Source organism: Chelon labrosus (genome assembly GCF_963514085.1).
Source record: "Chelon labrosus genome assembly, chromosome: 19".
In the NCBI taxonomy this organism is placed as follows: domain Eukaryota; kingdom Metazoa; phylum Chordata; class Actinopteri; order Mugiliformes; family Mugilidae; genus Chelon; species Chelon labrosus.
Genome location: NC_140352.1, coordinates 13,127,247 through 13,153,575, shown reverse-complemented (window position 1 = coordinate 13,153,575; position 26,329 = coordinate 13,127,247). Strand labels below are relative to the sequence as shown.

Here is a 26,329-nt window from a genome sequence, read left to right as displayed (position 1 = left end):
GCACAAACTGCTCACATGTCCATGTATAAATATTTACTTAAAAAAAAAACTCCTTTCTCATATGAGTTTTTATTATCCAGCAGAAACATTAAAATGCAATAACAACTACTTTTACTTGTCACATCGCTCATTCAAGATACATTTCAAAATCATCAAGAAGACAGGTAATCTGGTTATAGCAGATCAGATTTTCCTATGAGGCAAGGTAAGTGCAAAGCTGTGGTTAACATATTAAGTTTTAAATTATTTGGTTTGTTATTTAATAATCTAATCCAACTATGACAAATACTGCTGACTGTTTTCTGAAGTGTCCCCTTTGGGCTGATGCTTTAAACTTGCCTAATTCGGGTTATAGATTTGATATCTTTCACGCTATTTATCTATTAATCAGTACTTTTGTGTCCTTCCTAAACCTGATTAATCATTCTGATCAGAGATTCCAATTTAACTGTTTACACATACACTAAATAATGAGATCTGATCAGATATATATGTCTACATTCCCCTAAACATCAATTAATATGGATATTTATTAGCAAAGTGGTTCTGCAGCTGTGGAGCATAATCTATAACCGAAGAAGAGGGGATCAGTACAGTACTCTGGACATATTTAACCAACACCCTTTAAGATAACATGACCAGAGTACACTGTGATGGGTTATATAAGTCAGGCAGTTTTCAATCCATAAGCTGATATTTCTGGCACTTAGATGTTTTTAAAAAACAGTCAAAGTTTATGTGATTTGCAGTAAATCGGTAAAATGGTCCTCCACCCTTGACCACCCATCATGTAAGACATATGGCACTGGTGACGCCGCTCACAGCTCGTGGCTGTAAACGTGATCCTCGAACACCGACTGATCCATGTTGTCGCAGATCATCGTGCAGAAGGGACACACTCTGTGACTCTGCTCGTGCTGCTCCAGCTCGTTCGGGGTGATGCCAGGGAAGCTCTCCTTGCAGTGACGACACACCAGTGACTGCTGGCGGACAGAAATAGAGACGGCACATCAGGAGCGGTAACAAAATAGGGAGCGGATTATGTTTTAGGTCCGCTCCGAAAATAAACGAGGAGTCACTTGGGTTAATATCTAGAAGACGCGTGATGTTTTTCTCATTAATGTGTTTTGAAGGTGACGGATGCTTGGAAGTGTAATTTAGTTTAAAAAGTGTTTTTACCAGGACCCAAACTGCTGTGTTCGGACTCCTTTCTATCAGAACCAGTATTAATCTTTAAAGCAACATTTCTCTTGGCCGTCCACAACTCTGTCTCTGGTTCTTTCCCTTCCTTGGGCCACTTCTGATAGATGCATGATAAATGTAATAATCTGAAGGAAAGGATTTAACTTACCTCCTCCTCCTGTTCCACCTGCGGCGGATCTGCAAGGAAAAAGAAATCACTTGACATCAGATAATTACAACACTCATGTATTGACCGTTTAATCCAAGGATGCAGCGAAGTATTATTTGATTATTGATTATTGTGATCCATAAAATGTCAGGAAGAAGGAAGAACCAATGTGCAAGTCCAAAACTCAAAGATACAAAGAAACATTGAATATAAGCGTGAGATTTTTGCAGTTTTTGCTTAAAAACCATTAATATTCTGTCTATTTGTGGATAGATTATGATATAGACTCTTCTGTTTGGGTTTAAATGATGACTCTTGGCATTTATTTTTGGGACTAGTAGTAGGAGCAGGTGATTTTGATATGAAATTTGAAATGACATCTAAAATAATAACTCAAGTTGTAATAAATAACTGCCCGTATGGTAGCAACAATTTGTAAGTAAGAGATTTTAATAGGAGAAATGAATAATATAAGAATCTAGTGCCTGCCAAGAAAAGAGACGCACTATTTAATTATTGTTTTTGCAACAGTCGTGTGTTTAAATGAAGCCTGTTCCTCACCAATGCTCTGATACAGGGGGTCATCGTCCTGGGGCGTCACCGGCGGATCACGAGCGGCTGGAACGTCACCAGCAGTTGAGGCAGAGGCTGTGTAAACGCTGCGTATCCTTTCAATCTCACCTTTGAGATTCTGATGGAATGAACACAGCTGATGAGTCTAACGTCACAACTCTTGAGTCTGAACATTTGCGGCGTAAAAGGCTGGGCTTGTGTGCATGTACCTCGTTCTCTGTGGCGAGTTCTTCTTTCTCCCTTGCCGCCAGAATGAGCAGTTTTTCGTTCTCATCTATGAGAATGTTCTTGTCTGCAATCACTTCATGAGCATCATTGAGTTGTAGCTGAAAACAAGGAGAACAAGCTTCAGTTTTTGTTTCAAAAAAAAAAGCAAACAGAATTAAAATCTGACAATGCGTGGCCAAAAATATAAAGACTGTATATCTGATGTGCCTTCAGATTTATTTATTTTTTTCTGAAGTTTCTGCAGGATTTTCTCCCATTTTGCTTCAGCAGCATTATTGAGGTTCCAAATTTATTCTGTCATTTGTCATTGCTTTGGGAAACTGGGAGCAAAGTTTCTGCATGGATCTCTGTTCATCATCTGGATTTCATTACGGGTTGTTTTTCAACAAACAGAAGAAGAATAACGCTTCTGCATGCAGTTTGATAGTCCTCCAACCTATCAGAGCCTTTTAGCTGCAAACAAATTCTAAATTCAACTCCATGTTACTCTTCTGTCCAGCATCACATAAAGCTCCAGTCAAACGATGTGATCGGCCTGACAGATCTTTGCTGGAGCTTAATTCGTTTCCAATGGAGCAACTTCAGACCAACTTTCCACCACAAAAAAAGCTGGCTTCCAGGCTATTTGTTTGCACCTCCTGATATATTCTCAAAAAGCCATATTGGTTAAAATCTTTGAGAAGTGCTTGTCAAGGAGAAGTTACATTATTTTGGTGCACAGACCAAAAGACCTCAAGATCTTGGGGTGACTTCAGCAAACGCCATCCTGCTCCTGGAAAGAGCAGGATTGATAAGCGCTTTTTAAAGATTTGAACACTACGAGTCTATGCTGAACTCTCGTCTACATACTTTTGACCACATGTTTCTCAAATGCTCAAGTTCACCTCATATTTGCTGCTTTTCCGTTGTTCCAGATCGTACAGTTTGACCACTTTCTCCAGCTGAGCCTTGATTCGTTGCAGCTCTCCTTCCTGAAGCTCAGCTCCTCTCCTGCAGTTCTTCAACTCCTCCGTCTCAGATGTCAACTTGGCACGAACGTCCTGCAGCTGCCTGGCCAGAGTCTGACACTGCACCTGTAAAGGGCGTTTCATCCATCAGTGACGTTTGTTATGTTTAAAAGAATAATGAGCCTCTTTTTAAAATTGCTCTCACCTTTAGGTTGTCGTCTGGGGAGCTGCTGTGTACTGTCTCCTGCTGTGACAGCCTCCTCTGTAGCTCCCGGTTCTCTCTTGTCACTTCGTTCATGTTGTGAGTGAGGCCTTGCAACTTCTGTAGCTCCGCTGCAAGCTTCTCCTTCTCTTTATTGCTGCTCTGAAGGTCAACCTGCCGGAGGTAAAGCACACACATGACACAACTTTCGCGTTATCTCTTACTTGAGTGTCTATAATGGCATTTATTTACACGCTTACATGCTTGATGTCTAGTTAGGAATTACGGTCTGTATGTATATAACTATTCTCAAGGGATAATACTGTTAATATTACTTACTTCAATTACTATCAGCCAATCCCATAAAATTACAAAAATAAACTTTTAATGTGTCCTTCTAAGGTTGAAATATATTATTGAAAGCATTGAAAAATAAAGTCAGTGACAGAAACTGCAGTTCCACATATGTCCACTAGATGCTTGCTCCAACTGTCAGTTCCCATAGACTTCAATGTTAAAATGTCCAACTTAACAGCAGAAATAAACATCACTATGGCTAATTCATGACAACTGTACTCTGCAGATATTTTATGGAATTCATCTGTTTATACACTGCCTGGAACAAAAAACAAAACAAAACACCTGGTTTTAACTAAGCAGATAGGTAGGAGCCTCCTATTGGATAATTACTGCATGGGTGATTATCTTTCAGGTGGCAACAAGTTATTTAACCCCAGCTGATGCAATGAGTAGCTTCTCATTTCTTAAACAACCATGTCTAAAGACACATCCCGTGGTCGTGGAAAAGATGTTAGTCTGTTTGAGAAGGCTCAAATCATTGGCATGCATCAAGCAAAGAAAACATCTAAGGAGATTGAAGAAACTACTAAAATTAGGTTAAGAACTGTCCAACGCATTATTAAAAACGGGAAGGATAGTGGGGTCATGTGGTCTGATGAGTCCAGATTTACCCTACTCCAGAGTGATGGACGCATCAGGGTAAGAAGAGAGGCAGATGAAGTGATTCGGTTCAGCAACATTATGTTGCCCAAAGAATGAGGTCAGCTGACTACCTGAATATACTGAATGACCAGGTTATTCCATCAATGAATTTTTTCTTCTCTGATGTTCACGGGCATATTCCAAGATGACAATGTCAGGATTCATGGGGCTCAAATTGTGAAAGAGTGGTTCAGGGAGCATGAGACATCATTTTCACACATGGATTGGCCACCACAGAGTCCAGACCTTAACCCCATTGAGAATCTTTGGGATGTGCCTGAGAAGGCTTTGCCCAGTGGTCAGACTCTCCCATCATCAATACAAGATCTTGGTGAGAAATGAATGCAACACTGGATGGAAATGCATCTTGTGACACTGCAGAAGCTTATCGAAACAATGCCACAGAGAATGCGTGCTGTAATCAAAGTTAAAGGCGGTCCAACGAAATATTAGAGTGTCTGACCTTTGCTTTTGGCGGTGACTTTGTTTTTGGCCAGGCAGTGGCCTTAACGTTACAAATAGTTTAGGGTTATCGGTGGAATATAATAATCTGCATATAATTTGCACACTGAAGAGAGGATGTCTTAAATACCTCTTAGAGCATGCAAGCTGATTGGCAGGTCTAACAGGATGTGTGTTTTGTTTTTTTTAGACTTCCTGCACAGACTGAGCTGAGGTTTTCACTATAAACACTCTGCAAGATGTGGTTGAAAACACTCTAGGGAAAGTAAGTACAGTTAATCCTTTCTTCTTTTTTAAATAAATTTAATATGCCCACAGGCATGAAGGTCTTAGTTAATCTAATAAACACGGTACTGCTGCTGAAAATAGCAACACATGTGTATCAGTCCGCTGCTGAAAATTGCCCCCTGTAGCCTTTATTTGGAACGAGAGGGATTCATTGTTTTATCATCATAGTTTTTTCTCTTTTCATGGGATTCATTTAAAGTATTAGTAGTAAATTCAGTCTTGTTATTAAAAACATTACACGGCGATTTACCTCCAGAAGCTGGATTCCGTCTTTGGTTTTTAACAATTCTCGTTCTTGTTCTCTGAATTTGGAGTTTATCCTAAAACACACAGAGATGAACATTAGTGGGCAGAAGGTACTTCTGGTCCTGACCGTATGTTAATGGTAAAAACAGATTATCGACTCACTTCGCAATCTCGTCACTTTGGAGATTAACCCTCTCCTTCAGATTGTCTCGCTCTTCTTTCAGCTGGTTGATCTTCATCACAGCTCGATTGTATTTCTCCTGAAGAAATGGAACAAACAAGAACGTGTACAGGGTTTGGTGGGTTGGCGTCAGATGGATGACTCCGATCTGGGCAATCCGATCTCAAATGGCCAGTACAGGTGTGAACGCATACAGGTCGCACTGAGGCTGCGTTTCAGAGAGTGTATCTCAGACCACATTTGGAGGCGTGCATTTTCAGGGTTTGAACTATAACCAGAGTTTTGTGCAAGTCTCCAAGATAAGGTAAACAAATAAATAATTACTTAATGTGTGCTTTCAGTGACCAAAATACTTCACTACAGTCTGTTCCAAAATATGTGTCATCTCCCCAAGTCACGAGGCACACATGACAAACAGCTGTTCTGATCCAGCGGTAGGCAGAGATCCATTAGAGACAACAGCTGTTACACTACTCTAATGCGCCAGTCTTTCAGTGTTTATTTATATACAGATAAACTGAGATCAGACCTCAAGTGCTGGCTTGGGATGCATCTGAAGAAGCATTTTAATGCCAGGTGTGACCACAGGTATTTAAAGCTGGACTCTTGTGATCAGATTGCCTTAGACCCCCTAACGGCGAAACAGAGTCATCTTACCTCATCTGGTCTTGGTGTGCTCCCTAAATTCAAGCTTTGACTCATTTTTTTCTGCTCGTTTTGTTGCTGTATCTCCATCTGCCTTGTCATCTGGCTCAACACCTCCTCCTAGCAGTGACATCAATGTTAGCCTTCACACTGATAATGTGGTGCCGAGTTTAAATTTGACCAGTGAACCGAGGACAAACCTTTTCTTTAAGTTGCTCCTTTAAAGTCACGATGGTTTTTTCACTGCGCTCCTTGACTTGATCCAGCTCTTTCACCAGTTCAGTCCTTTCTTTCTCTTTCTCCTCATCCCGGCCCTGTACAAATCAATCACAATGTGTATCAAAGTTCAGCTGCCATTTGACCGTTTTCTCTGTTGCACAACGAGGAATTATCTCTCTGACACTGTGGAAAACTAGATAAGCAGACCTTGAAGCGGGACACTTCCTGCTGCTCCTTCTGCAGGGCGCTTTTTAGTGCTTCATTTTCAGCTCTCATCTGATCCAACGCTTTCTGCAGTTCAGCCTTTTCATGGACGCTCTGTTCGACCTGTTCCTGAGTTCAAAAAAACAAATACTGAGTCAATAAAGGTTTTATTTGTCTTTCACAAACTGAGATTTTATCATTGGTGGAAGAAGTGCAATTGCAAGTCAAACACAGAATATAATAACATTCATAACGACAAGATTTAGTGCCAGACTGTTATATTAGAACACGTTAATTTCACTAGTGTATCTAATGAACTGGCAAAACCTATAAAAATATGTCATTCATTCATCTTCTGTAACCGCTTGTCCTGTGAACGGTCGCGGGGGTCGCTATCCCCGCTGTCATCAGGCGAGAGGCGGGGTACACCCTGGACAGGTTGCCAGTCTATCTCAGGGCTAACACAGAGAGACAGACAAACATTCACACTCACATTCACACCTACGGTCAATTTAGAATCGCCAGTGAACCTAATTGATTCACACCCGCAACCTTCTTGCTGTGAGGCATCAGTGCTAGTTTGGTACCTGCGTTGTAATAACCAGGAGGTCGTCATCCAGGCTGCTCTCTAGGTTTTGCTCCGCAGGGTTCTTGAAACAGAAAGGAGTGCTGGCTCCTCTCACCTGGCCGCTGCTGTCAACGTAGCAGAACTGGTAGAACTCGATCTCATCTTTGGGCAGGTAGTAGTCTAATAGGACAAGCACAGAGCAGACGACTATATTTAGTAAGATCCCAGATGACACTATAGGGCTGCAGCTAAAGACTGTTTACTTTGCTTTAATATTAACCAGAAAGAAATTAAATATATTGATTAATTTGTCAATTATTTAACTGTTTAGATAATAACCACAAAGTTCTGGGCATCACAACCCAACCAAGATAAATCTAAAGAGGCACAAGATGATTTAAATCATATACAGTATCCAGAAATGCATAGCAAAAATCTTTAAAATGAAAATGTTAAATCATGTTTAGCTAATGATATGAAATTTCTTTCTCCATTTCCTGGAAACGACAATTATCCCTTTTCGCTTTGCATGACACGATCAAAATATTAAAAACATTGTGGAAAAAGAAAAAAATACATCAATGACATCAATGTCGTCAAATGTGAATATAAACTGAACAAAATATTTTATCTAGATGTAGAGGTCTTAAATTTAACTTACGAAAGTCCCAAATAGATTCTCTAGCCTCCTGTTGTGAGAAATGTTCGTATAAAATGTTTCTGTTTTTGTGTTTCTAATGATTGGCCAATACAGCGTTGGAGAATTGCTCAAATTATGTCTTGCTGAAAAATTGTCCAAAAAGCCACAAATTCTCACGTTTCAGAAGCCGGAACAATTAAATGTTTGAGAAATCACTGAACAGATAAATCAAGTAATCATTTAAGCTGAAATTCTTTCTAAAAACGTGCAAGTATTGACAAAAACACAACTGTAAATGTCATCCCAGCTGGTTTACACCGACATCTTTAGATGCAATGACCATGTATTATATTGTATTCTGATGTTTAACTTCCTTTTTTAAAAGGCCGTAAAAGAACATTCAGTCAGAACCATAACACAATGTATGAGTCATAAACCCTGACTCATACCCGGTATAAACCCAGTATAAACATGAAGCGTCACAAGACATTTAATGGGATCAAGCATTCTATTTAGTTTTTCTTGGCTGTCCTGTACTTCTTTCTTGTCGATCATCGGGTACTTTCACTTCGTTGTGACCTAAATTCAATCTACACAGAGGCTCTAACTTGTGATGATGAATCATAAGTAGACATTACTTAATATTACTGTGGGGGAGGAACATTTGGGAATCATTGTTGTGATAAGTATCTGCCAGATCATCTGGACAGAAAGTAAAACCTGCCTCTCTGGACTAGATAGAGGATTTGACTGTACCTGTCTACAAAAAAACAGATTTCAGTATCCTGTTTACACATAAGACAGGAGGGAGAGTGTCCATTACAAACATGACTTAACACTTTCACCCTGCAGTAAAACTGAAAGTAGCTCTTACCTTTAAAAACAGCTTGCCTCTTCCCTGACTGTTGCCCTTCCACATCCTGACATGGCTCCACCCACACAAAGGTATGATAATCCTTTGTTGTGCTCCAACCCACCTGAACAGAAAATAAACTCTTAGAAAACTATCTCTCTGTTTAGAAGGAAGCTAAATTAAGTTTCACACCCCACCTTAAAAATGCCCACCCAGTCCCTGGGATTGGACTGGAAGGATGGGGTGATGGTGTAGCTGCAGGTGACATGGGTCGAAGGTGGGTATGAGTGAGGGATGTCGATGAACACCACCTGTGAGAAGGTGGGCGCTGAGGTGTCAGCTAGTGCCTCTGTAGGGCTCTCCATGCTGGAAGACATGTAAGGACTGATGATGAACACTTCATAGGTCTGACTGATGTCAACAGGTGCGTCAAGTAGACCAGCATCGGTGTTGTCATAAGCTTCCTCCTTCCTGTTGTTGTTTTATTTGCTGTTGCGTACTTTCAACTTCACCCTCATGTGTTCCCATATTGATTACGCACCAAGAATGAACTCAAAAACACATTTCCACATCTGAACAAGGTTTTAACTCAATCTTATTTTTGCTGTCGTCTCTTGTAGTTGACATTTAATCAGTTATAGAAACTTTTAGGTTAATAAACGACATTAAAAGAAGGAAAGTGAAAGTAAGACCACCATTAAAGACCGCACCCAAAAGATGATATATTATTTATATTGACACAAAGTAATACAGCACAAGTTCTCCTTGAAATCTTAAATTTATAGAGAAATAACTGGATAAACACATTAAACTCACAGCTTTGTTGTCAGTCGTCCCTCCGTCCGCCACGCTCAGAACCAGCCACTGCGCTGCGTTCACGGGCTCCTCGGATATTTAAACACGAAATATGACGCAGCTAAGAACACGTAAAGAATCCGGAAATGGATTTTAAAACATTTAATTTGAACGATTTAGGGTTTTATTAACAAATATTTACACAAGACTTTCAATGTACCCTTTTAAGAAGCAGAAACAACTATCATTTTTTTTATTTCGATGTAATTACATTTATAAGTTGAAAAAGTTTAAATTGACTTAACATATTTTTTTTTCTGTTACATGTTCAATGATGCATGAGTTGTGTTTACTGACTAAACTGAAAATATCTTCAATATACTAAATGAAAAGAAACTTAATAAAAATAGAAATAAGTAGTCGCAAGAAAAATAAACAATAATACAAAATAAATCAACAACAAAATAGCGAAAATACACAGCTATTTGTCACTGTTCTCATCTAAACATGACATTATTGTCAGATGCATGGTCAGATGAGCTCTGATTTTCGTAAATTCATGAGAGCAAAAATCACGTAGTCTTTTTTCGGATTATCATTGAATGCATGACCCTTGTGACTGTAATATGGGATATGTAGTTTAATTTTAACAGCCCACTCTACCTTCTCCTCTGCAGTGTGGGACAGAAACACAAGAGGGAGCCAAACGCTTTTGTTGTTTCTGTAACTGTTGCTTGATTTATAATTTTTAAATATTGGTCTTTGGTGTAATGGTGCAAGTATTTTAACCAGTAAACAGCCAGTACAATACTGTTCATAGACTTATCCAGTTCTAATAAAAAATAGAATAGAAAATAGAAAAAAATTTTTTTTGCAATAGTTGACAATAAAATGATGACATCTAAAACAACTCGGTTTAGGCACTTTTTAAAATATTATTTTAAGCTTTATTTGCTGAGTTTGGTTGCATTATGAGCCCACGTTTGAATTCAATCTGCTGGAAATCGAAACCACACATGTACATGTTTCAGGCTATTTAGCCCAGTAGTTAAATATTTAACAGATTATATGTAGAGTGGTGAAATGCCATTTTGTCTAAGCTTCATAGTGCTTTAATTATGTGTTTCTGTTTGATGAAAAACACCTGCTGTGATACGAGTGTGTCAAGAAGATGCAAAATCCATACTACTCCTAATAAATATATACAATTTTAGTGTTTTTAACAATCAAATAATTTCTATATTGTTTAATTTATATACATATTTTTTGAAATAAATTGCGAATGTACATGTATTTGTAAAATTTAAATTCATTTCATTTTTAAACAAACAACAAAAGTTAAATATTAAACACTTAAATATTTGTTTTCTACTTTAATCTAAATTACAATTAAATTACAAATACTATATATTATTGTTTACAGGTATACATGTAAAGAAATGGATATAACGCACCTGAAAGGAAAGTCGCACCTTATAAAGCGTTGCTTCTCATCGGTGAGCCAACAACCAATCAGAGACGAGAACGCTCACAGTCCCCGGCTTGTGATTGGTTACGCTCTGAAGGGGGAACCGCTGGGGTGCGCGTGTGTGGCTCTCCTCTCGGCTTCATTCATGTTTACGTTTTGTAGGTTGCAGCTCCTCTGTGACGTCCAGACTACAACACGACCCATACAGCAACGGAAGCGAAGGCTGCTCGGTTTGTGTTACTCACCGGGAACGAGAGGACGCATTCTTTTCTAGCGGTATAGTAATGTTTCAACATTTTTTATTTATTTTTATTTTTTGCCGTTTAAAGTTGGCCGTTAAAGTATGTTGCTAACTGTTGTTAGCTTAAAACCGCTCTGGCCGGGGAGAAGTCAGCTTTGTGTTTCCATAGCAACTCCACCGCCTATATGTATACACCTTGCAGTTCAAGTTGCTATACTTATTGTTTGTTTATTTGATTATTAGGGCACTGTCCGACTTTAAACCGTCAAACTGTGTGCTTTATTAATTGACTAATCACCTCATGTAAAATTGAGACGTTAAGAAATCTCCCAAATAACTGCACCCGTGTGATTTTACGTTATTTAATGCTTAAAAACTCTTCATGTAAGCACCAGGAAAGCCACGATTAATGGATTAAACTGAAGTTTTACAAACATGCTTGGAATGTAAGTCACTGAGCACACTGAGCAGAGTAGAAAAGTGTTTAGATGACACCTCTTTGTGAAAAGTAACGCTTATAACTTTGTAATTTAATATTGATTAATGAGCAAATCTCAGGTGTATAACTCTGGGAACAACTGTCTCATGAGTCGCTGATACTGTTCTCTCCTCTGTTCACGACTGAAATTTAAAAAGTAAGTGTTTATTAATGCGCATTGTCCAATAAAATAAAAATAAATCATAAAAGGTCAGTAGTTATAAGCGAGGTTGCATGTTGAAAGATGCAAGAGGAAAGCAGTTCCTGCAGCTTGTTTTTTGCAAGGTTTGCCTTTGTGAAGCATCTTACAGTCTGCAAAAGATGTATGTATGTTTCTTAGATAGATAAAAATAAGTACAAAAAAAATCACTCATTAGTACAGCGAGATGAAAACCAACAAATAAGAAAAACAAAATGAACACAAAGAGATGCAACCTGCACAAAACTGCAGCAACACGGATCACAGTGAAATGCAAAATTACCGCAAAATAACTACAATGAAATCAATCAGATCTAAAAGGAACTGCACTAACTTGAGGTGCATAATGAACCCAGATCAACGCAAATGACTGTTTAACAAAAAACACAAATCAGCCATTATGAGACACAAAACACTGACAAAGAGAAAATGACTGAAAAAATAAACAACAATCAGCCACTGTAGGATGCAATACGACTATAGACACAAATTAGCCATAGAGAAACTGAATAAGAGACACAAGACAAACGCAAAGAAATGCAAAAAGGCTACACAAAGACTGAACTATCATAAAATCCCTCTATGGGCTGAAAAATAACCATAAAATGATACAAAAGGGATGCAACAGGAATGCAACGAGAAGAAAAAGAAACAGAAACAGAAATGGGTGAAAAAATACTAGATATTAATCAGCCACAATGAAACTGAACCAATTAAAAGAGAAGCAAAATAAACTCAAACAGATGACAAACAACGGCAAAGATACTTCACTACAAACACATGTAACACGACTATAAAACTACAAAGCGGTGCAAAATAAACTCAAATATATGTAAAACAACTACAAATTAAAACACATCAAGAGTAAAGACAGTCAACCACAGTAGAGACAAAACTGTCACAAGATAACGCATGCAGGACACAAAACAACCAAAAAGATATTCAGCAAGAAGAGAAACAGCTGAAACAGAAATCCAAAATGAACTTAAATAAATGGCAAACAACTGCAAAGAGATATAAAGCCGCACAAACGCATGTAACATCCTGCAAATAGTCCATAAAGGGATGGAACCAACCAAAGAGAGATGCAAAATGATCGCACGTAGCTGAAAAATTACTGCAAAGAGACACAAAAAGAGCTAAGAAAAACAATAGACAAACCACAGCAACGTCATTTGTAGTCTGAAGTAAATTGGCTATGATTGAACACAAAATCTAAGTTAAATGGCATTTATTGAACTTTCAGAATATGAGGTAATTTCCAATAATGTCGATATCCTGTCCTTATTTACAACATGTCCCCAACTAAACAACAAACCAGTGTCTTCATTGCCTCACTTATTAAATACCACAGGGCAGGCTTTCTTTTTTTTTTTTTCTGTGCTATCCTATCCTCAGTTGAATACCGCTGTATAAAAATACACTGTTGTCACATTAAATTATAATTGCCCTGCGCTGTAATTGAGAGAGCTCGTATAGCCGGTTGTAGCTCACGCACACACACAAATTAAATACCTGGAGATGCACACGCAGTCATGACTCAGCCACCGTCCATGCAGGAAGATTAACGGGTGATCTTTAAAACATGATAACAAAGACATAGATAAGTGAGTGTGGAAGGGTGTAAGGTGTCAAGTAATGATTTATTAACGTTGATCGACTCATTAATCAGGGAGTCGGTTGAGGGCCACCTTGTAGCCTCACCAGATTTCGTGCTACTCTTTCGGCTCATTATCATCGAGGCCTTGTTTTATTTGATAGATACCTGGGTAGCTGCCATGGCGACTGGGAAACACAAGATACAGTGTCCTGTTTGTCTGCTTTCTATTCTTCTTGTTCCCCTCTGTCAGCGCTCTATTTTTAATGTCTTCAAGCTTCAGAAGTCCAGTATGTTCACTTACACCACACACACTGCTGCGGCACTTTTCAGCACAGATTTAAATTTAACAACGTTGAAAAGCACTTCTCCTATTTCAGTGAACAAATATCAGGGATTATCCCTCTCCAGTCGCTCCCTGCTGAGGTCCCCGGCTCATTTTCTCTACATCATGTCAGACAGGATCGGGTGTTTGTCTTCGCGGTTTCTAACTGGTCACCAGATCCACTGCTTGACAGTGTAAGTCAGTCTAAACTGAGCCATCCTTTTCATGATACAAATCTGCTCTGTTTTTTTGTTATTTGTTTTCTTAAGACTCCAGAGGCAGACGGTGCAACATAGGTGAGATGTGGCTCATTGCTTTGTCTACTGAGGAGTGTGACAGCATCTTAAAAGGCTCTTGAAGGTTTTAAGGAGGTGTGGAGACACTCAGACGGGGGCAGCACCTTCCACTACTACACTACTACAAATGTAGGCTTAACGGTGCAGGTGAGTGAGAGACGTTTAGTTACAACTAAACTAATTAGGTTTCATGCAAAAGTGTTGCTCCCATCTCTTCTAATGTTCAGTTTTTGTTTTTTTAGGGAGCTGTTGAGTGTTTTGGGATCCTTTAGGTTGTAGTGTTGATGTTGCGTTAGGCTGAGTGGTGTTTCTTATAACGTTTTCATCTCATTTATATCAATAGGACTTAATATAATAAGACTTAATATTAAATTCCCTTTAAAAGCAAGACAGTCTAAAACTGAGAGAGAGGACTATTAATTATAGAAGTGTACTGCAATAACCAAAAGTGACAATAAACTGCTTTTAATTATAACTGTGGTAAGCTAGTTAGTAAAAATAGAGAGTACTTTTGTGTTGTGTTATATGATTTCAGATACAGATACAGATACAGAAAGCTTTATTAATCCCAAAAGGGCAATTCAGTTTCTACAGTCCACCATCTAGACATACAGCCATTCACACAACAATAGTATATAGCAGGAGTACGTTATAAGGCCTGGGTCCAAGTACAATTTATAAAGAAAAAGACATCAGAAGCAGAATAAATAATGACAAAAAGAATACAAATAACTGCTTGTCCTGATAGAGAATAAATAAAAATAAGATAAAAAATAGCAGCCCAGAATAAAAGATAATCATGTAGTTTCATGTAGTTTCTTAAAGTTTTTGAAAGCTGCTGTAAAACGTTATTCCAGAAACAATTAGTAGTATGTTTGTGCAAGCTTATCCCCTGTAAACAAATAGCTAAGGGCCTGTTCAGACCTTGCATTATGATCCGATCTGGGCGATCCAATCACATAAAAGACAGGTGTCAATACCCCCAGGACGCATTGAGATTGCATTTTAGAGATCCAGTCTCTGATGGCATTTGGAGGTGGTCTGGGTCGCATGTGTTTGCATTCCTTTGGTAGTGTGGACACAATGCATCCTGAATCAAAACCATTTAGTGCAAGAAATTAAGTAATATTAAGTGTTCGTATGGTGCGTCAAGATGTAATCTTAATGCTGAGGTTTATGTCGTGATAATAATTCTGACTGGAGCCAGTCGTTGTTTTGTCGAGGGCAGCCAGTGCAAAGTTGTTATTCAAGTACCTGTTGTTGCACTCCGAGGGAGAGCCTTGGAGAAACCCTTCACGGAGCTGTAACTGTATCCTGGCTGAGGTCAGTGGGGCGTCTCGGCCCAGCGTAAAGCTCACAGTTCGGAGCCAGGATTATCCAGATCACTGGATCAGAATACCGTTACCTAGCACCGTAACCTCCCACTGTGTACCTGGGATGTTCCTCCTTAATGCCTCCTCCACCACCACTGCCACCACCCTGGTGCTCTATCACAAACATATCCTTGAACTCACCTTCACCGTATAAGACACCAGATAGGGCACGGAGGCAAACAGGTGAGACTCTGTTGAGGCAATTGCTGCCCACTGGGCTGAGGTCAGAGTGTCATCTGGTCCACCCCTTTGGTTCAGACTAAAATATCTGAACAGTCATTTAATTTTAATTCAGCACAGGATGAGTCTGACTTTCCATCAAGCCACAAGCTTCAGGTTTACTTTGTTTTCAGAGCTAAGATGATGCTCACAGCGACAATCCTAACATGCTGGTGTTTACAGCATGTTAGGATTGTCGCTGTGAGTTTTTATGATCATTGTTAGACATGTTGTCACATAGTGAAGTCCGAGCTGTTTATTTAAGTCTAAAAGAGTCTCGTGTTTTTAAGAAGTACTCTACTAAAAACTTCAGTATTAACTTAAAGCTAATAAACTTAAATATTTTATTATTGAGAAACGATTTAGTGCACTAAATTCTTGCAAGATGTTTTACAATGAAGCAATAACATTTAATGAATCATTGATTCATATGCACAACATTTTGCAGCATTCACTGTGAAAAAACAGCCAGGTACAATAAATGATTTCAATTTCACACTGTTCTTTAATTATTAAATTTACAAAACAAATAAGGAACTTTGATAAATATTTAAATAAATTGTGGCTGGTGGTGAAACAAGTCTAGAAAATCTTGAGAAAACAAAACACATAATAAATTATTATTATTGTTATAACAGGGTAAAGTATGTATATTTTTGCATACTAAAAGCTAAACGATGTGCTATGTCCACTAGTATGTAGTATATACTGTTTGATATAGAGTTAGGCCCAGCTGTAGTCTTCTCTGTCTTATTGCAGAATCTGCACTTTTCATGTTAAAAGGGATGTCTTTTTATTTCACTGTGGTCACGTGTTAAAAATGCTTTTAGCGCTGATAGTTTGCTGTCAGAAAATGGGATGATGTATGAGCAGGTGACCAAGAGGACAAATGGTAACGTCCACACACCAACATCAGCACCAGAGTTTTTAAAAAATAAATAAATAAATGAGTGTATGAGGAATTAGTAGACTGGAATATTTCAAGTTGTATTTGTTTTAATTCAAGTGTAGAAAAGCAATACATTTTAGTTTGTGGTGCTGTTAAACTGGACTGAATTGAAAGTGTTTCTGTTATTTAACTAAGATGGGGTTGTCAAAATTACAGGAACACATGACGGTACAACACAATACAGTTCAATAGTGATACAAACCACAGCCTCTAAATTGAAAACACAGTTGAATCAACAGCTCTCTCAGCAATTTTTAAGAAGTGCCAAATAACAGCACCTTCATGCAGATAAGATTTAGTGCAGAACTGTTAATTAGAGTGCATTCAGTATCACCAATATACTTAATATACTGGCAAGTGAGTGTATAGTAGTATCTATTTCCAAGTATTTCCATATTGAATGAGGCTAAGATGTAGTGCACAGCTGTTATTTTAGAAGGCATTCCTTTTCACTAGCGTAGCTAACAAACTGGCAAGTGAACGCCAATTATAATCCAAATTGTCTCGAGATGCTTTACAGAACTCAGAGGCTGAAACACACAGAGCAAGAACTGAGGTGGCAGTGGATTCACACATGTACCTGGATAAAGCATATGTACATGCAGGATATAAACATGATACAAACAAGAGTACATGATACTACGTGATGCTTGATACATGAGAGATTGATAATTGATAAAAAAGAAAGGACAGAGCTAGCATTCAAAGTATTAGTTGTAGAAACACTTAGCGGTGATAGGATTAATCCCCCTCTCTGCTCTTGTTGCAGTATTATTTGTGTCAACGCTGCCACGATAACTCTTGAATGCCAGTGTGTGACAGCGTGCTGACAGCCAGAGCACTCACCTGATGAGAGAAATGGAAACGGAAACATGATTCCATGCTCGCACTTACAGCATGTACTTTGTTCTGTTTGATTGAATTTCAGTGCGAGGCTGTACGGCATCTCCCATTAAAAAAAAAAAAGAACCATGACAATGAGTGTTGAAAAATGAAATGCTTTTTTTTTTGGCTACGCTATCACTGACAAATCAAATGAGCCTATTTGTCCTTGTGTTCATTCAGAATGGGTCTACCCGTGGACAGCCCAGACAGAAATGACGATGTAAATAATTATGAGCAGCAGGGAGAGGACGAGGGGAGCGAAGGCCAAACTGAAGCCTGCACCCACACGCCGCTGGCCATCAACAAGAAGAGGAGGAAAAACAAGAAGAGGTACTTTACTGCCAGAGCTCTTCTATTATTTCCCTTTGCAGATACACTGACAGTTATGATGTTGCAACCTATCATGGAGACTCTCAAATTCTAGTTTTCTCACTTATCCTCATCATTTTGGAAAGAAAAGACTAGTGTAATGAGGCTGTCGTAGGGCCGTGCAACAAAGCAGATGTCTGTCCCTCTTTCTGTCTCTCTTCTCTTTCAGATGACTGTGGATCAACCTTACCAACTGCAAATATGAAAGTGGTAAGTTTGAGTTAAAAATAACAAAATCCTGAATGCCTTTTATTCAGTTTTCACCAGTTCAGTTATTGGTGTTGATCAGAAACATTTTAGCTGGATTAGAGATCACGGGAAACACCCTGTCCACAGTACAGGTATTAATTGTACCTTTTACCTCTATGGCAGCAGTTTAAGTTAAGAAAGTGAAAGTAAGTAAAGAACGTTTCATGGACTTAAACTAACACCATCCCACATTTCCTAAACACCACGGCACTATGAGGCAGACTTTATCATCCATCAAGAGTGCTGGACCTCAGTAATGTATTTGCAAATCATTGCAGCAGCAACATCAACATTAGCTTGAAAGTCTGCAACCACAAGACTTCAGGATGTTATTTGTAACACTTACAGTTTTGGCATATTTTCCATTTGTTCACACGCTTTTCTAAATGTACAGTAGTTTAAATGTGTGTGTTTCTTATGGTGGATAAATAAATAGTGAAGATTTTATTCAATGAGAAACACGTGTTTGCTCCAGATTTTACTCCGGAAGACAATGTTAAACCAATAAACAACAGGAAAAACATTTGATAACACCACAATAACCATGACCAACACCAATCATAACAATAAAATCAACTTGAACTAATATATAAATACCTAGGAGACATTTTTAAAAAGGCTGATGAAAACAGAAATCAGTGTCACCGGACTTCTTGAATATCTGAAAGATGTTTAATGATTTGTGTCAGTGCGGCGAGCTGCTCGTAGATATGGCCTCAGAGAGGCGATGGAGGGTGACGACTGGACGCTGTTCTGGACCGACTGCTCTGTGTCTCTGGACCGTGTTAAGGACATGAAGCGCTACCAGGTATGCGACTCAGTTTGCTCACACCAAAACACAGCATTACAACCATCATCATAAAAGACTGATGAAACCGAATTCAATTATACAAATTAAATGTCTAATTGTATTTGTGCAGCTAAAAATGAATCGAGGGGAAAGTCGTTCAAACTCTGACATCGCCATCCTCCCCGTCATGCTCACCCATGAAATAATAAAAAGAACAGATTTTGATTTTCACTGAGCTATATTCATGGCTCGTAATCTTTCCTGCTGCTCAGGCTTTTAATTCACAATCTAACTGGGTAATTCAGTGCTGTTATTGTTCAACAGGTTATGACTAATGTGCCTCACTCTGCTCTGTGAAGATGAGTAAGGTGGACTGTCCTCTTCTGTCCTGTAAACACACTTTGTCTTTGCAGAAAATAAACCATTTCCCAGGGATGAGTGAGATCTGCCGCAAAGATTTACTGGCCAGAAACATGAACCGCATGCTCAAGCTTTTCCCCAAAGACTACAATATCTTTCCCAGAACATGGTGCCTCCCTGCAGAGTCAGTTTGCACTTTTCTTCCTGATTTCCGTCTTTTATTTAGTGTTTTCTCAGCATGTCTTTATAGACCAACTTATCGTCCGATTGTGCTTTACAGCTACAGTGACTTCCAAGCTTATACCAGGGCCAAAAAAAACAAGACATACATCTGTAAGCCAGACTCTGGTTGCCAAGGCAAAGGCATCTTCATCACCAGATCCAGTAAAGAGGTTCAGCCTGGAGAACATATGATCTGCCAGGTGTACATTTCCAGGGTGAGGATCAGTTGAACGACACCTACAACACCCACCTGCACACACACAGTTTGCGCTTTAAAATCTTTTTATTTATTTATTTTTTTTAAAACTCCCTCTGCAGCCTTTCATACTTGACGGATACAAGTTCGATCTGCGTATTTACGTTCTGGTGACGTCATGTGACCCGTTCAGCATATTCATGTTCAAGGAGGGACTAGCTCGCTTCTGCACTACAAAGTATAATGAACCAACACATGGCAACGTGGTAAGAATTGTGATTCATCTTTAAAGATTTACATATTCAGTAGAAACCACAGAGCTTTAGGTGTCTTTAGAGTGTCACAGACAGATTCAAGGTTTGTTGACAATAAGAAAAATATAGAATAACGCCAGAATTACAGTCAATCCTCAATCCTAACAGTAAATAAACTTGTCTTTCTAATCTTAGGAAGATGTGTGCATGCATCTCACCAACTACTCCATCAACAAGCACAGCGAGAACTTTGTCCGTGATGAAGACACTGGCAGCAAACGGTAAATATACACTGTAGATAAAGCATGTTGTGTTGTACTGCTATTAAAGAAAACCTTATATTCATTGCACGTTTGTTGTTCTGTCCCCTAGGAAGCTGTCCACCCTCAACAAGCTCCTGGAGTCCATCAGCTGCAACACAGAGAAGATGTGGAACGACATTGAGGACGTGATCGTAAAGACTCTGATCTCTGCTCACCCCATCCTCAAGCATAACTACCACACGTGTTTCCCCAACCACACCACTGGCAGTGCCTGCTTCGAGATCCTGGGCTTCGATGTGCTTCTGGATCACCGACTCAGACCCTGGGTGCTGGAGGTGAGAGACCATGACTAACTATAAATATGGTTAATATTTAGTCAACGCCAAAGTTCTGGACAGCACAAATACCAGTGCCATGTACAATAAGTTTAACATATTGTAATGTTGTGCTGGGAGACCTCAGGTCCTGTCATTCATATGGATGTTACTTTCACATGTACCACCTAAGCATTGTTGCATTTCGATGAAAGGAAATGATATTTCCTGATGGCAGTGGCCTGCAACAATGCTGTAGGCAGTAGCAAAGACAGTGGCCTCTTTCAGTGGGATATGGGTCTATGCCACAAAGCAAAAATGGTTCAGGAATAGTCTGAGGAACATAGCAACGGGTTCAAGGTGTTGACTTAGCATCCATGTTCCCCAGATCTCAATCCATTTGAGCATCTGTGGGATGTTTTGGACAAACAAGTCAGCTCCATGGAGGCCCTACCTCTCAACTTACAGGACTGAAAGGATCTGCTGCTAGTGTCTTGGTGCCAGATACGACAGCACACCTCCAGAGGTCTAGGCAGAGAAGTCCATGCCTCGATGAGTCAGGGCTGTTTTGATGGCAAAAGGGGGGCGTTCACAATATTAGTCAGTTATTGTTAGTGTCCTTTTTTTTCCCAGCTCATTAAAAAATGTTAGTCAAGATATCAGTAATTTTATATTTATATGCCTAAATACGGTATGTTAATGTCTTTGTGCATGGGTGTCCAGGTGAATCACTCCCCGAGCTTTACCACTGACTCGCAGTTAGACCGCGAGGTGAAAGACGCGCTGCTGTACGACACTCTGGTACTCATCAACCTCGGCGCCTGCGACCGTCGCAAGATCACCAAAGAGGAGAGACGTAAGGTGAAGGACAGGCTGCAGCAAAACCGCTCGAGAGAGGCCAGGTAGGGCAAACGTGATTGAGGTTTTTCAAAGGTCACACGCTCACTCCCGGAGGCTTCCTGACGCATGCTAGAATTACTGATTATGTTTTTACCACCAGGTCGGAGGAGCTGCGTCAGTGCCAGGCAGCCACGGTGGAACAGATGGAGAGGTACGAGGCCAGACACCAGGGAGGCTTCAAGAGGATCTATCCTAGAGAGGGAGGAGAGAAATACGACAAGTACTTCAAACACAGCAGCTCTCTCTTCCAGGAGACTGCAGCGTCCAAGGCCAGAGAGGAGTGTGCCAGGTACCTGCAGCACACTGTCAACACACTGAGGATAGAAATAGTGCAATAGTCTTAACAAAACAGATAAGCAGTGTTATTTAAAAAAAGAAAAGAAAAGGAAAGGAGCCTTTCAATGCCTGAGGAGACATTTTAATTTGTTAAATTTGTACATACTGTAAATTTAGGCACTTACATAATGATCATCTTTATTTATATGGAACCTTTTAGAACAAAGTTACACACTAGAACAAAATTAACACACAATTTCTTAACCCATCAAAAAACTCCATCGACAAGAAAAATATTAAAAATAACAAAAATAAAAAGAGAGATAAAAATAATGATAGAATAAAGTCACAACAATTACTATAATCTAAAACATAGCTATACTGAAGCTGCATGAGGTTATGAAAGTCCTGCATCCTGAAACAAATGAATTTTTTCTGTCAGTGTTAACATGAATGCTTGATTAATATTTTTCATAAGATGCTAAACAGAACCTTAAATAACGGAAAACATAAATCACATATTTGTGGTAATTATAAAATGTAGATATAAATAAATATTGACAGTCTATTTATCATTTACGATGATGATGTATCTCCATGGTGAGAATTTAGTTTTATACCATAATACATTGAATGTTTGACAGATAATAAAAAACATGTTATAAGCTCTTGGAGAATTATTACGATTTCTAACTAATTAAACCAATGGATCCCTGGACTGATCACGTATTGTAGAAATATAGGTTGTGATAAAACGTGGTTAAACTATTACTGAAATAAATGGAAGGCACATTTCACACGTTACAACTGGCCAGCATGTTATGAGCACCGAGTATGAACTGTGTAAAATGCTTGATTGGCAGGAAGCACATCTGCAAAATTTATAAATTGGGATGTTTCAGAGAAGGATGAGACGTTGTTTTAATAATTTAATTCAGGGAAAAGTATATCAACATTTAAAAATGGCTGAAAGAAAGTAACATAAAAGCAGAAGAGGACATTAACTCTGAGCCTGTGGGTGATATAACCCCTGTGTCTATGACATTATTATCAGACGTATTAAATTATTATTATTAAAACATAACTTGATAATGTGTAATTATGCCGCATAAGCTTGGCCACTTTGCACACAGTCAGGGAATTAATTTCCACTGTAACACTGATGATCCTCAGCTGTGATTCTCAAAATATTAAATAAGAGGCCTGAAAAACTGGATGTCACAGAGTCTCCTGCCTCTAAGTTCTGATAAAACTGAGCTGCAACTGGTTCCACCTGTTTCCAACCCTTTAGAAAATCTCTTTTCTGTCCATGTTCTATGAATTTGTTTCATCCAGACTTGATTTTTTACTTGTCTTTAATGGCTTTTAGAACATATTTATATTCAGAAATGGTACATGTTTACTGTGCAGAGTATTTCTTCACCACTGGATCATTTGTCCTGTGATGAAGTGGATAAAAAAGACGTAAAATCAGCCACTAAAAGATAAACAAAAATATATTTGTGGATTTATGTTTTTAGGCAACAGCTGCAGGAGCTGCGTCTGAAGCAGGAGCAAAAGGAGAGGGACCAGAAGGGAGGCCGAAGGAGAGACTTACAGGGGGAGACGGCGGGGGAGCGAGTCAAACCAAGACAGGCCTCGACACAGCTCCCCATATCAAGCTGTGACCCTGAGCCGGTGACACTGTCTTATAGTGTTGTTGTTAAAGATGCAGTGTCCACAGGAAGCCACAAGGGGGAGCCACACAGCCTCCCCCTCTGATGAATGGCTCATATTCTGGCTGACCCCTTAGAGTCAATGTACACAGACCCCGTTTAAATTAGCTACAAGAACATTCCTGCTGATAATTTTTAATGTATGTCTCTCATTTCAAATTAAAATATATTTTACTGTCAAGACCGGAAAAACAAAAAGTGTTATCAGGGTTATTCGGCGACAGTAACTGCCAATGTATTGTAAATGCATACTGGTGGCTGTGTATACAGTGAGGCAATAAAAAAACAAATTGAACCAAATGTCTCTCTGTTTCTCTGCAGCCTCCTCTGTCTAACATGTTGGAGGACGTGGAGGCTGTAGAAGTCAGAGAGGAGGAGCGGGAGGAGGAGGAGGAGGAGGAAAGGGAAGACATGGAGGAGCAGGAGCGGATCAACGCCTTGCTCCGGAGAAAGAAACTACTGCAGAACCTGGGGGTGGTGGACCAGATCCACCAGCTGCTGCAGGGCCGGACAGAAGGAGGGGGAGTCCCGCAGGACGCCTGCAGCCTCGAGCAGAGTAACCAGGGGCATCGGAGATACCAGCAGATTAAGGTAAGACCAGACGGAAGGTAAAATAATTTCTGTTAAATGATAAATATGCTCTATACTTTTGTACTTTTACTATTTCAGCTGGATTCATTGGCACAGTTGTCCCAAAGAACAAAGCAGCAGCCCTCCACTCAGATCTCACGGCAGGTACCTGAGCAGGGACAGAGGGAGACGCCACTCCAGTCAAAGTCCTCTGTCTTGTTAACAAAAATAATTCAAACATTATCAATTCAATCCTGCACGATTACTTTAATTGTATAATATTTTTTATATTTGTTTTGTATAAAAGTTTCACAAGTTTTTTTTTTCTTCTCTGTCAATTGACTGACAGTCTGTTTTATACATAATATTTTTTATATGTACATATCTATATTAGAGAGTCTATTTTCACATGACAACCCCACCCTAACAAATGTTCTCATAAGAGAAGCCTGAACCAGAAACATGTCTCAAAAAAATCACACAATAATCTATTATCAAAGTGTTGCAGATTAATTTTGTTTTGAACAACTAATTATTAAGATACATTTTTCTTTTGATCAAGCAATCATCTGCTTTTAACTCTTAAATTAATATAGTTTTACACTGGATTTTGAGTCAGAATGATGTTTTCCTAACATGTTAAGTTTGGCTTTAATTTGGTGATTTTTGGCAGAAAGTCAAAATTATATCAGTACAAATTCAACTCACGCAGATTCAGCTGCTGATGGAGTGTAAATGGCCTAACAAACTGAAACTGAGAATACAAATGTATAAACAGATCCAGTAATAGTTTGCAGTGCTGGATAATCATTATGAAACAGAATTAAAAAGGCATCGTTTCATTGCTGTGTTTCAGCAGCAGCTCCACTCCAACATTACTCAGCAGCGTTTGCTCAGGCCCACCGTCGACCAGAGGAGCTTGATCGAGTCCGCCTACCTGCAGTATGAGCCCGAGAGCCACAATAGACCGGGAGAAATCCGCAGGACCATCAGCGCCCAGCGGATACACTGGCCAGGTAAACACATCTCCACACTGTGTATGCTGGGATCTGATTTCAACGCTGCAACGTTTGGTTCCTTTATGAGCATTAACATTAACATAGGCATTTCTGCAAACCGCGCAATTGAGCTCTCACATTTCCTTTATGTTGTATTTTTTCATTTTTAACTACTGTGTTTAACTATAAACTAAAAGTAAACCTATAGAAATCATACAAATTGATTTTTTTTTATCACCAGAATTGCGTCAGAAATCTAAACAATGTGGGAAAAAATAGAAAATATCCCACAATGACTATATAAAATATTGAAATAGTTATTTAATGTGTCCCTGATCACCTGCAACAAAAATAATTATTCTTACCACTTAATTTAGGCAAAATCATTAGTTATTATTGCACTGTTAAATTGAAATGGCCAGAGAGAGTTGTTAGAGACACAATTAAAAACAGCAGAAATCACAATGGACCTTTGCAGAATAATAGTTTCATTTCTTCTCTGTTTTCAGCCAGTAGCTCCCTGGCTGCAAGGCAGGACAGCAGGAGCAGCTCCTACACTGACACCCGGTCCCGTCCCAGCGTCCCCACCATAAACCACGTCTATAGAGGAGGCCCGCGCTGCGCCTACATGTCCCACGACCCCGCGGCTCTGCAGAGCCTGCTCGTCATCTCCACTCGTGCCCCACTGGTCAGGAGGCCTGGCTTCTCTCACGTCGCCCGCAACTCGTCCCATCGGGCCCCCCAGCACAGTAAAGGGCAGTGAGGACCACCGACTCCCCAGAGGCCCTCAGACTGGAGCTGCTCCCCACATAAAAACGATTTCACACAAACAGCAGCAACAGCAGGGGAGAAGAACTGGAGGTAGAGTGGCCTTAAACTGTGACAATACAGAAACACACCGTGCCTATGAATGTCTCACACAGACGGATTTTATATCTGCACACCTGCAGTTTACACTGCTCGCCACTAAAAGACTTCCAGCACTGCAGAAACAACATGATAACATTTTAACTTTTTCTACAGGCTGTTGTCTGCTCAAATAAATGTTTTAATTATCTCTAACTAACCTCAGCTGGAGTGCCAAAATAAAAGCAGAGAGGTCTGAATTAACATGTGGGATCCAAATCTGCACATATCCTCTAAAAAAAAAATGAATCTAATAAACTCACTGATTATTAATTAGAATATTAAAGTGTTATTTATTGACATTCAGTTCAGTTCAACCTGAGGGGCATTGAAAATATAAACCTGCTGCTTTTTAACTCAACAAAAATTCTTTGTGCAGTATTTAAAATAACTTCATTTGCACTGATGATCAATAATATATATATATATTTTAGCTGATTTAGTTTCATCATATTGATTGAATTTTCTGATTGTGTACAAGAAAAAAAAACACACTTTTTTTAAAAAACAAAA

At 39.2% G+C, this 26,329-nt stretch overlaps 2 protein-coding genes across 3 annotated transcripts; one reads left to right on the top strand and one right to left on the bottom strand.

Annotated features, from left to right (window-relative positions):
• Positions 1–53: 53 nt before the first annotated feature.
• calcoco2 (calcium binding and coiled-coil domain 2) lies at positions 54–9,510 on the bottom strand. 2 transcript variants are annotated; one of them, XM_084567554.1, is made up of 15 exons: positions 9,426–9,510; positions 8,807–8,975; positions 8,631–8,733; positions 7,136–7,296; positions 6,552–6,677; positions 6,326–6,439; positions 6,138–6,245; positions 5,462–5,559; positions 5,304–5,373; positions 3,305–3,475; positions 3,037–3,225; positions 2,134–2,250; positions 1,913–2,042; positions 1,352–1,380; positions 54–983 (listed from the first exon to the last, which is right to left on the bottom strand). In XM_084567554.1, the coding sequence occupies exons 2-15, from the start codon at positions 8,972–8,974 to the stop codon at positions 819–821; spliced, it is 1,749 nt and encodes a 582-aa protein (XP_084423680.1). In that variant the 5' UTR covers position 8,975; positions 9,426–9,510; the 3' UTR covers positions 54–818. The 2 variants fall into 2 exon arrangements, with proteins under 2 accessions (XP_084423680.1, XP_084423681.1); XM_084567555.1 differs by having other exon boundaries at positions 54–980.
• A 7,413-nt stretch (positions 9,511–16,923) lies between these two features.
• Positions 16,924–25,997, top strand: ttll6 (tubulin tyrosine ligase-like family, member 6). The gene is made up of 14 exons (XM_084566940.1): positions 16,924–17,764; positions 17,976–18,013; positions 18,742–18,860; positions 19,256–19,639; positions 19,743–19,886; positions 20,070–20,155; positions 20,247–20,472; positions 21,175–21,353; positions 21,452–21,640; positions 23,148–23,304; positions 23,664–23,933; positions 24,012–24,077; positions 24,769–24,928; positions 25,420–25,997. The coding sequence occupies exons 1-14, from the start codon at positions 17,616–17,618 to the stop codon at positions 25,671–25,673; spliced, it is 2,421 nt and encodes an 806-aa protein (XP_084423066.1). The 5' UTR covers positions 16,924–17,615; the 3' UTR covers positions 25,674–25,997.
• Positions 25,998–26,329: the final 332 nt, after the last annotated feature.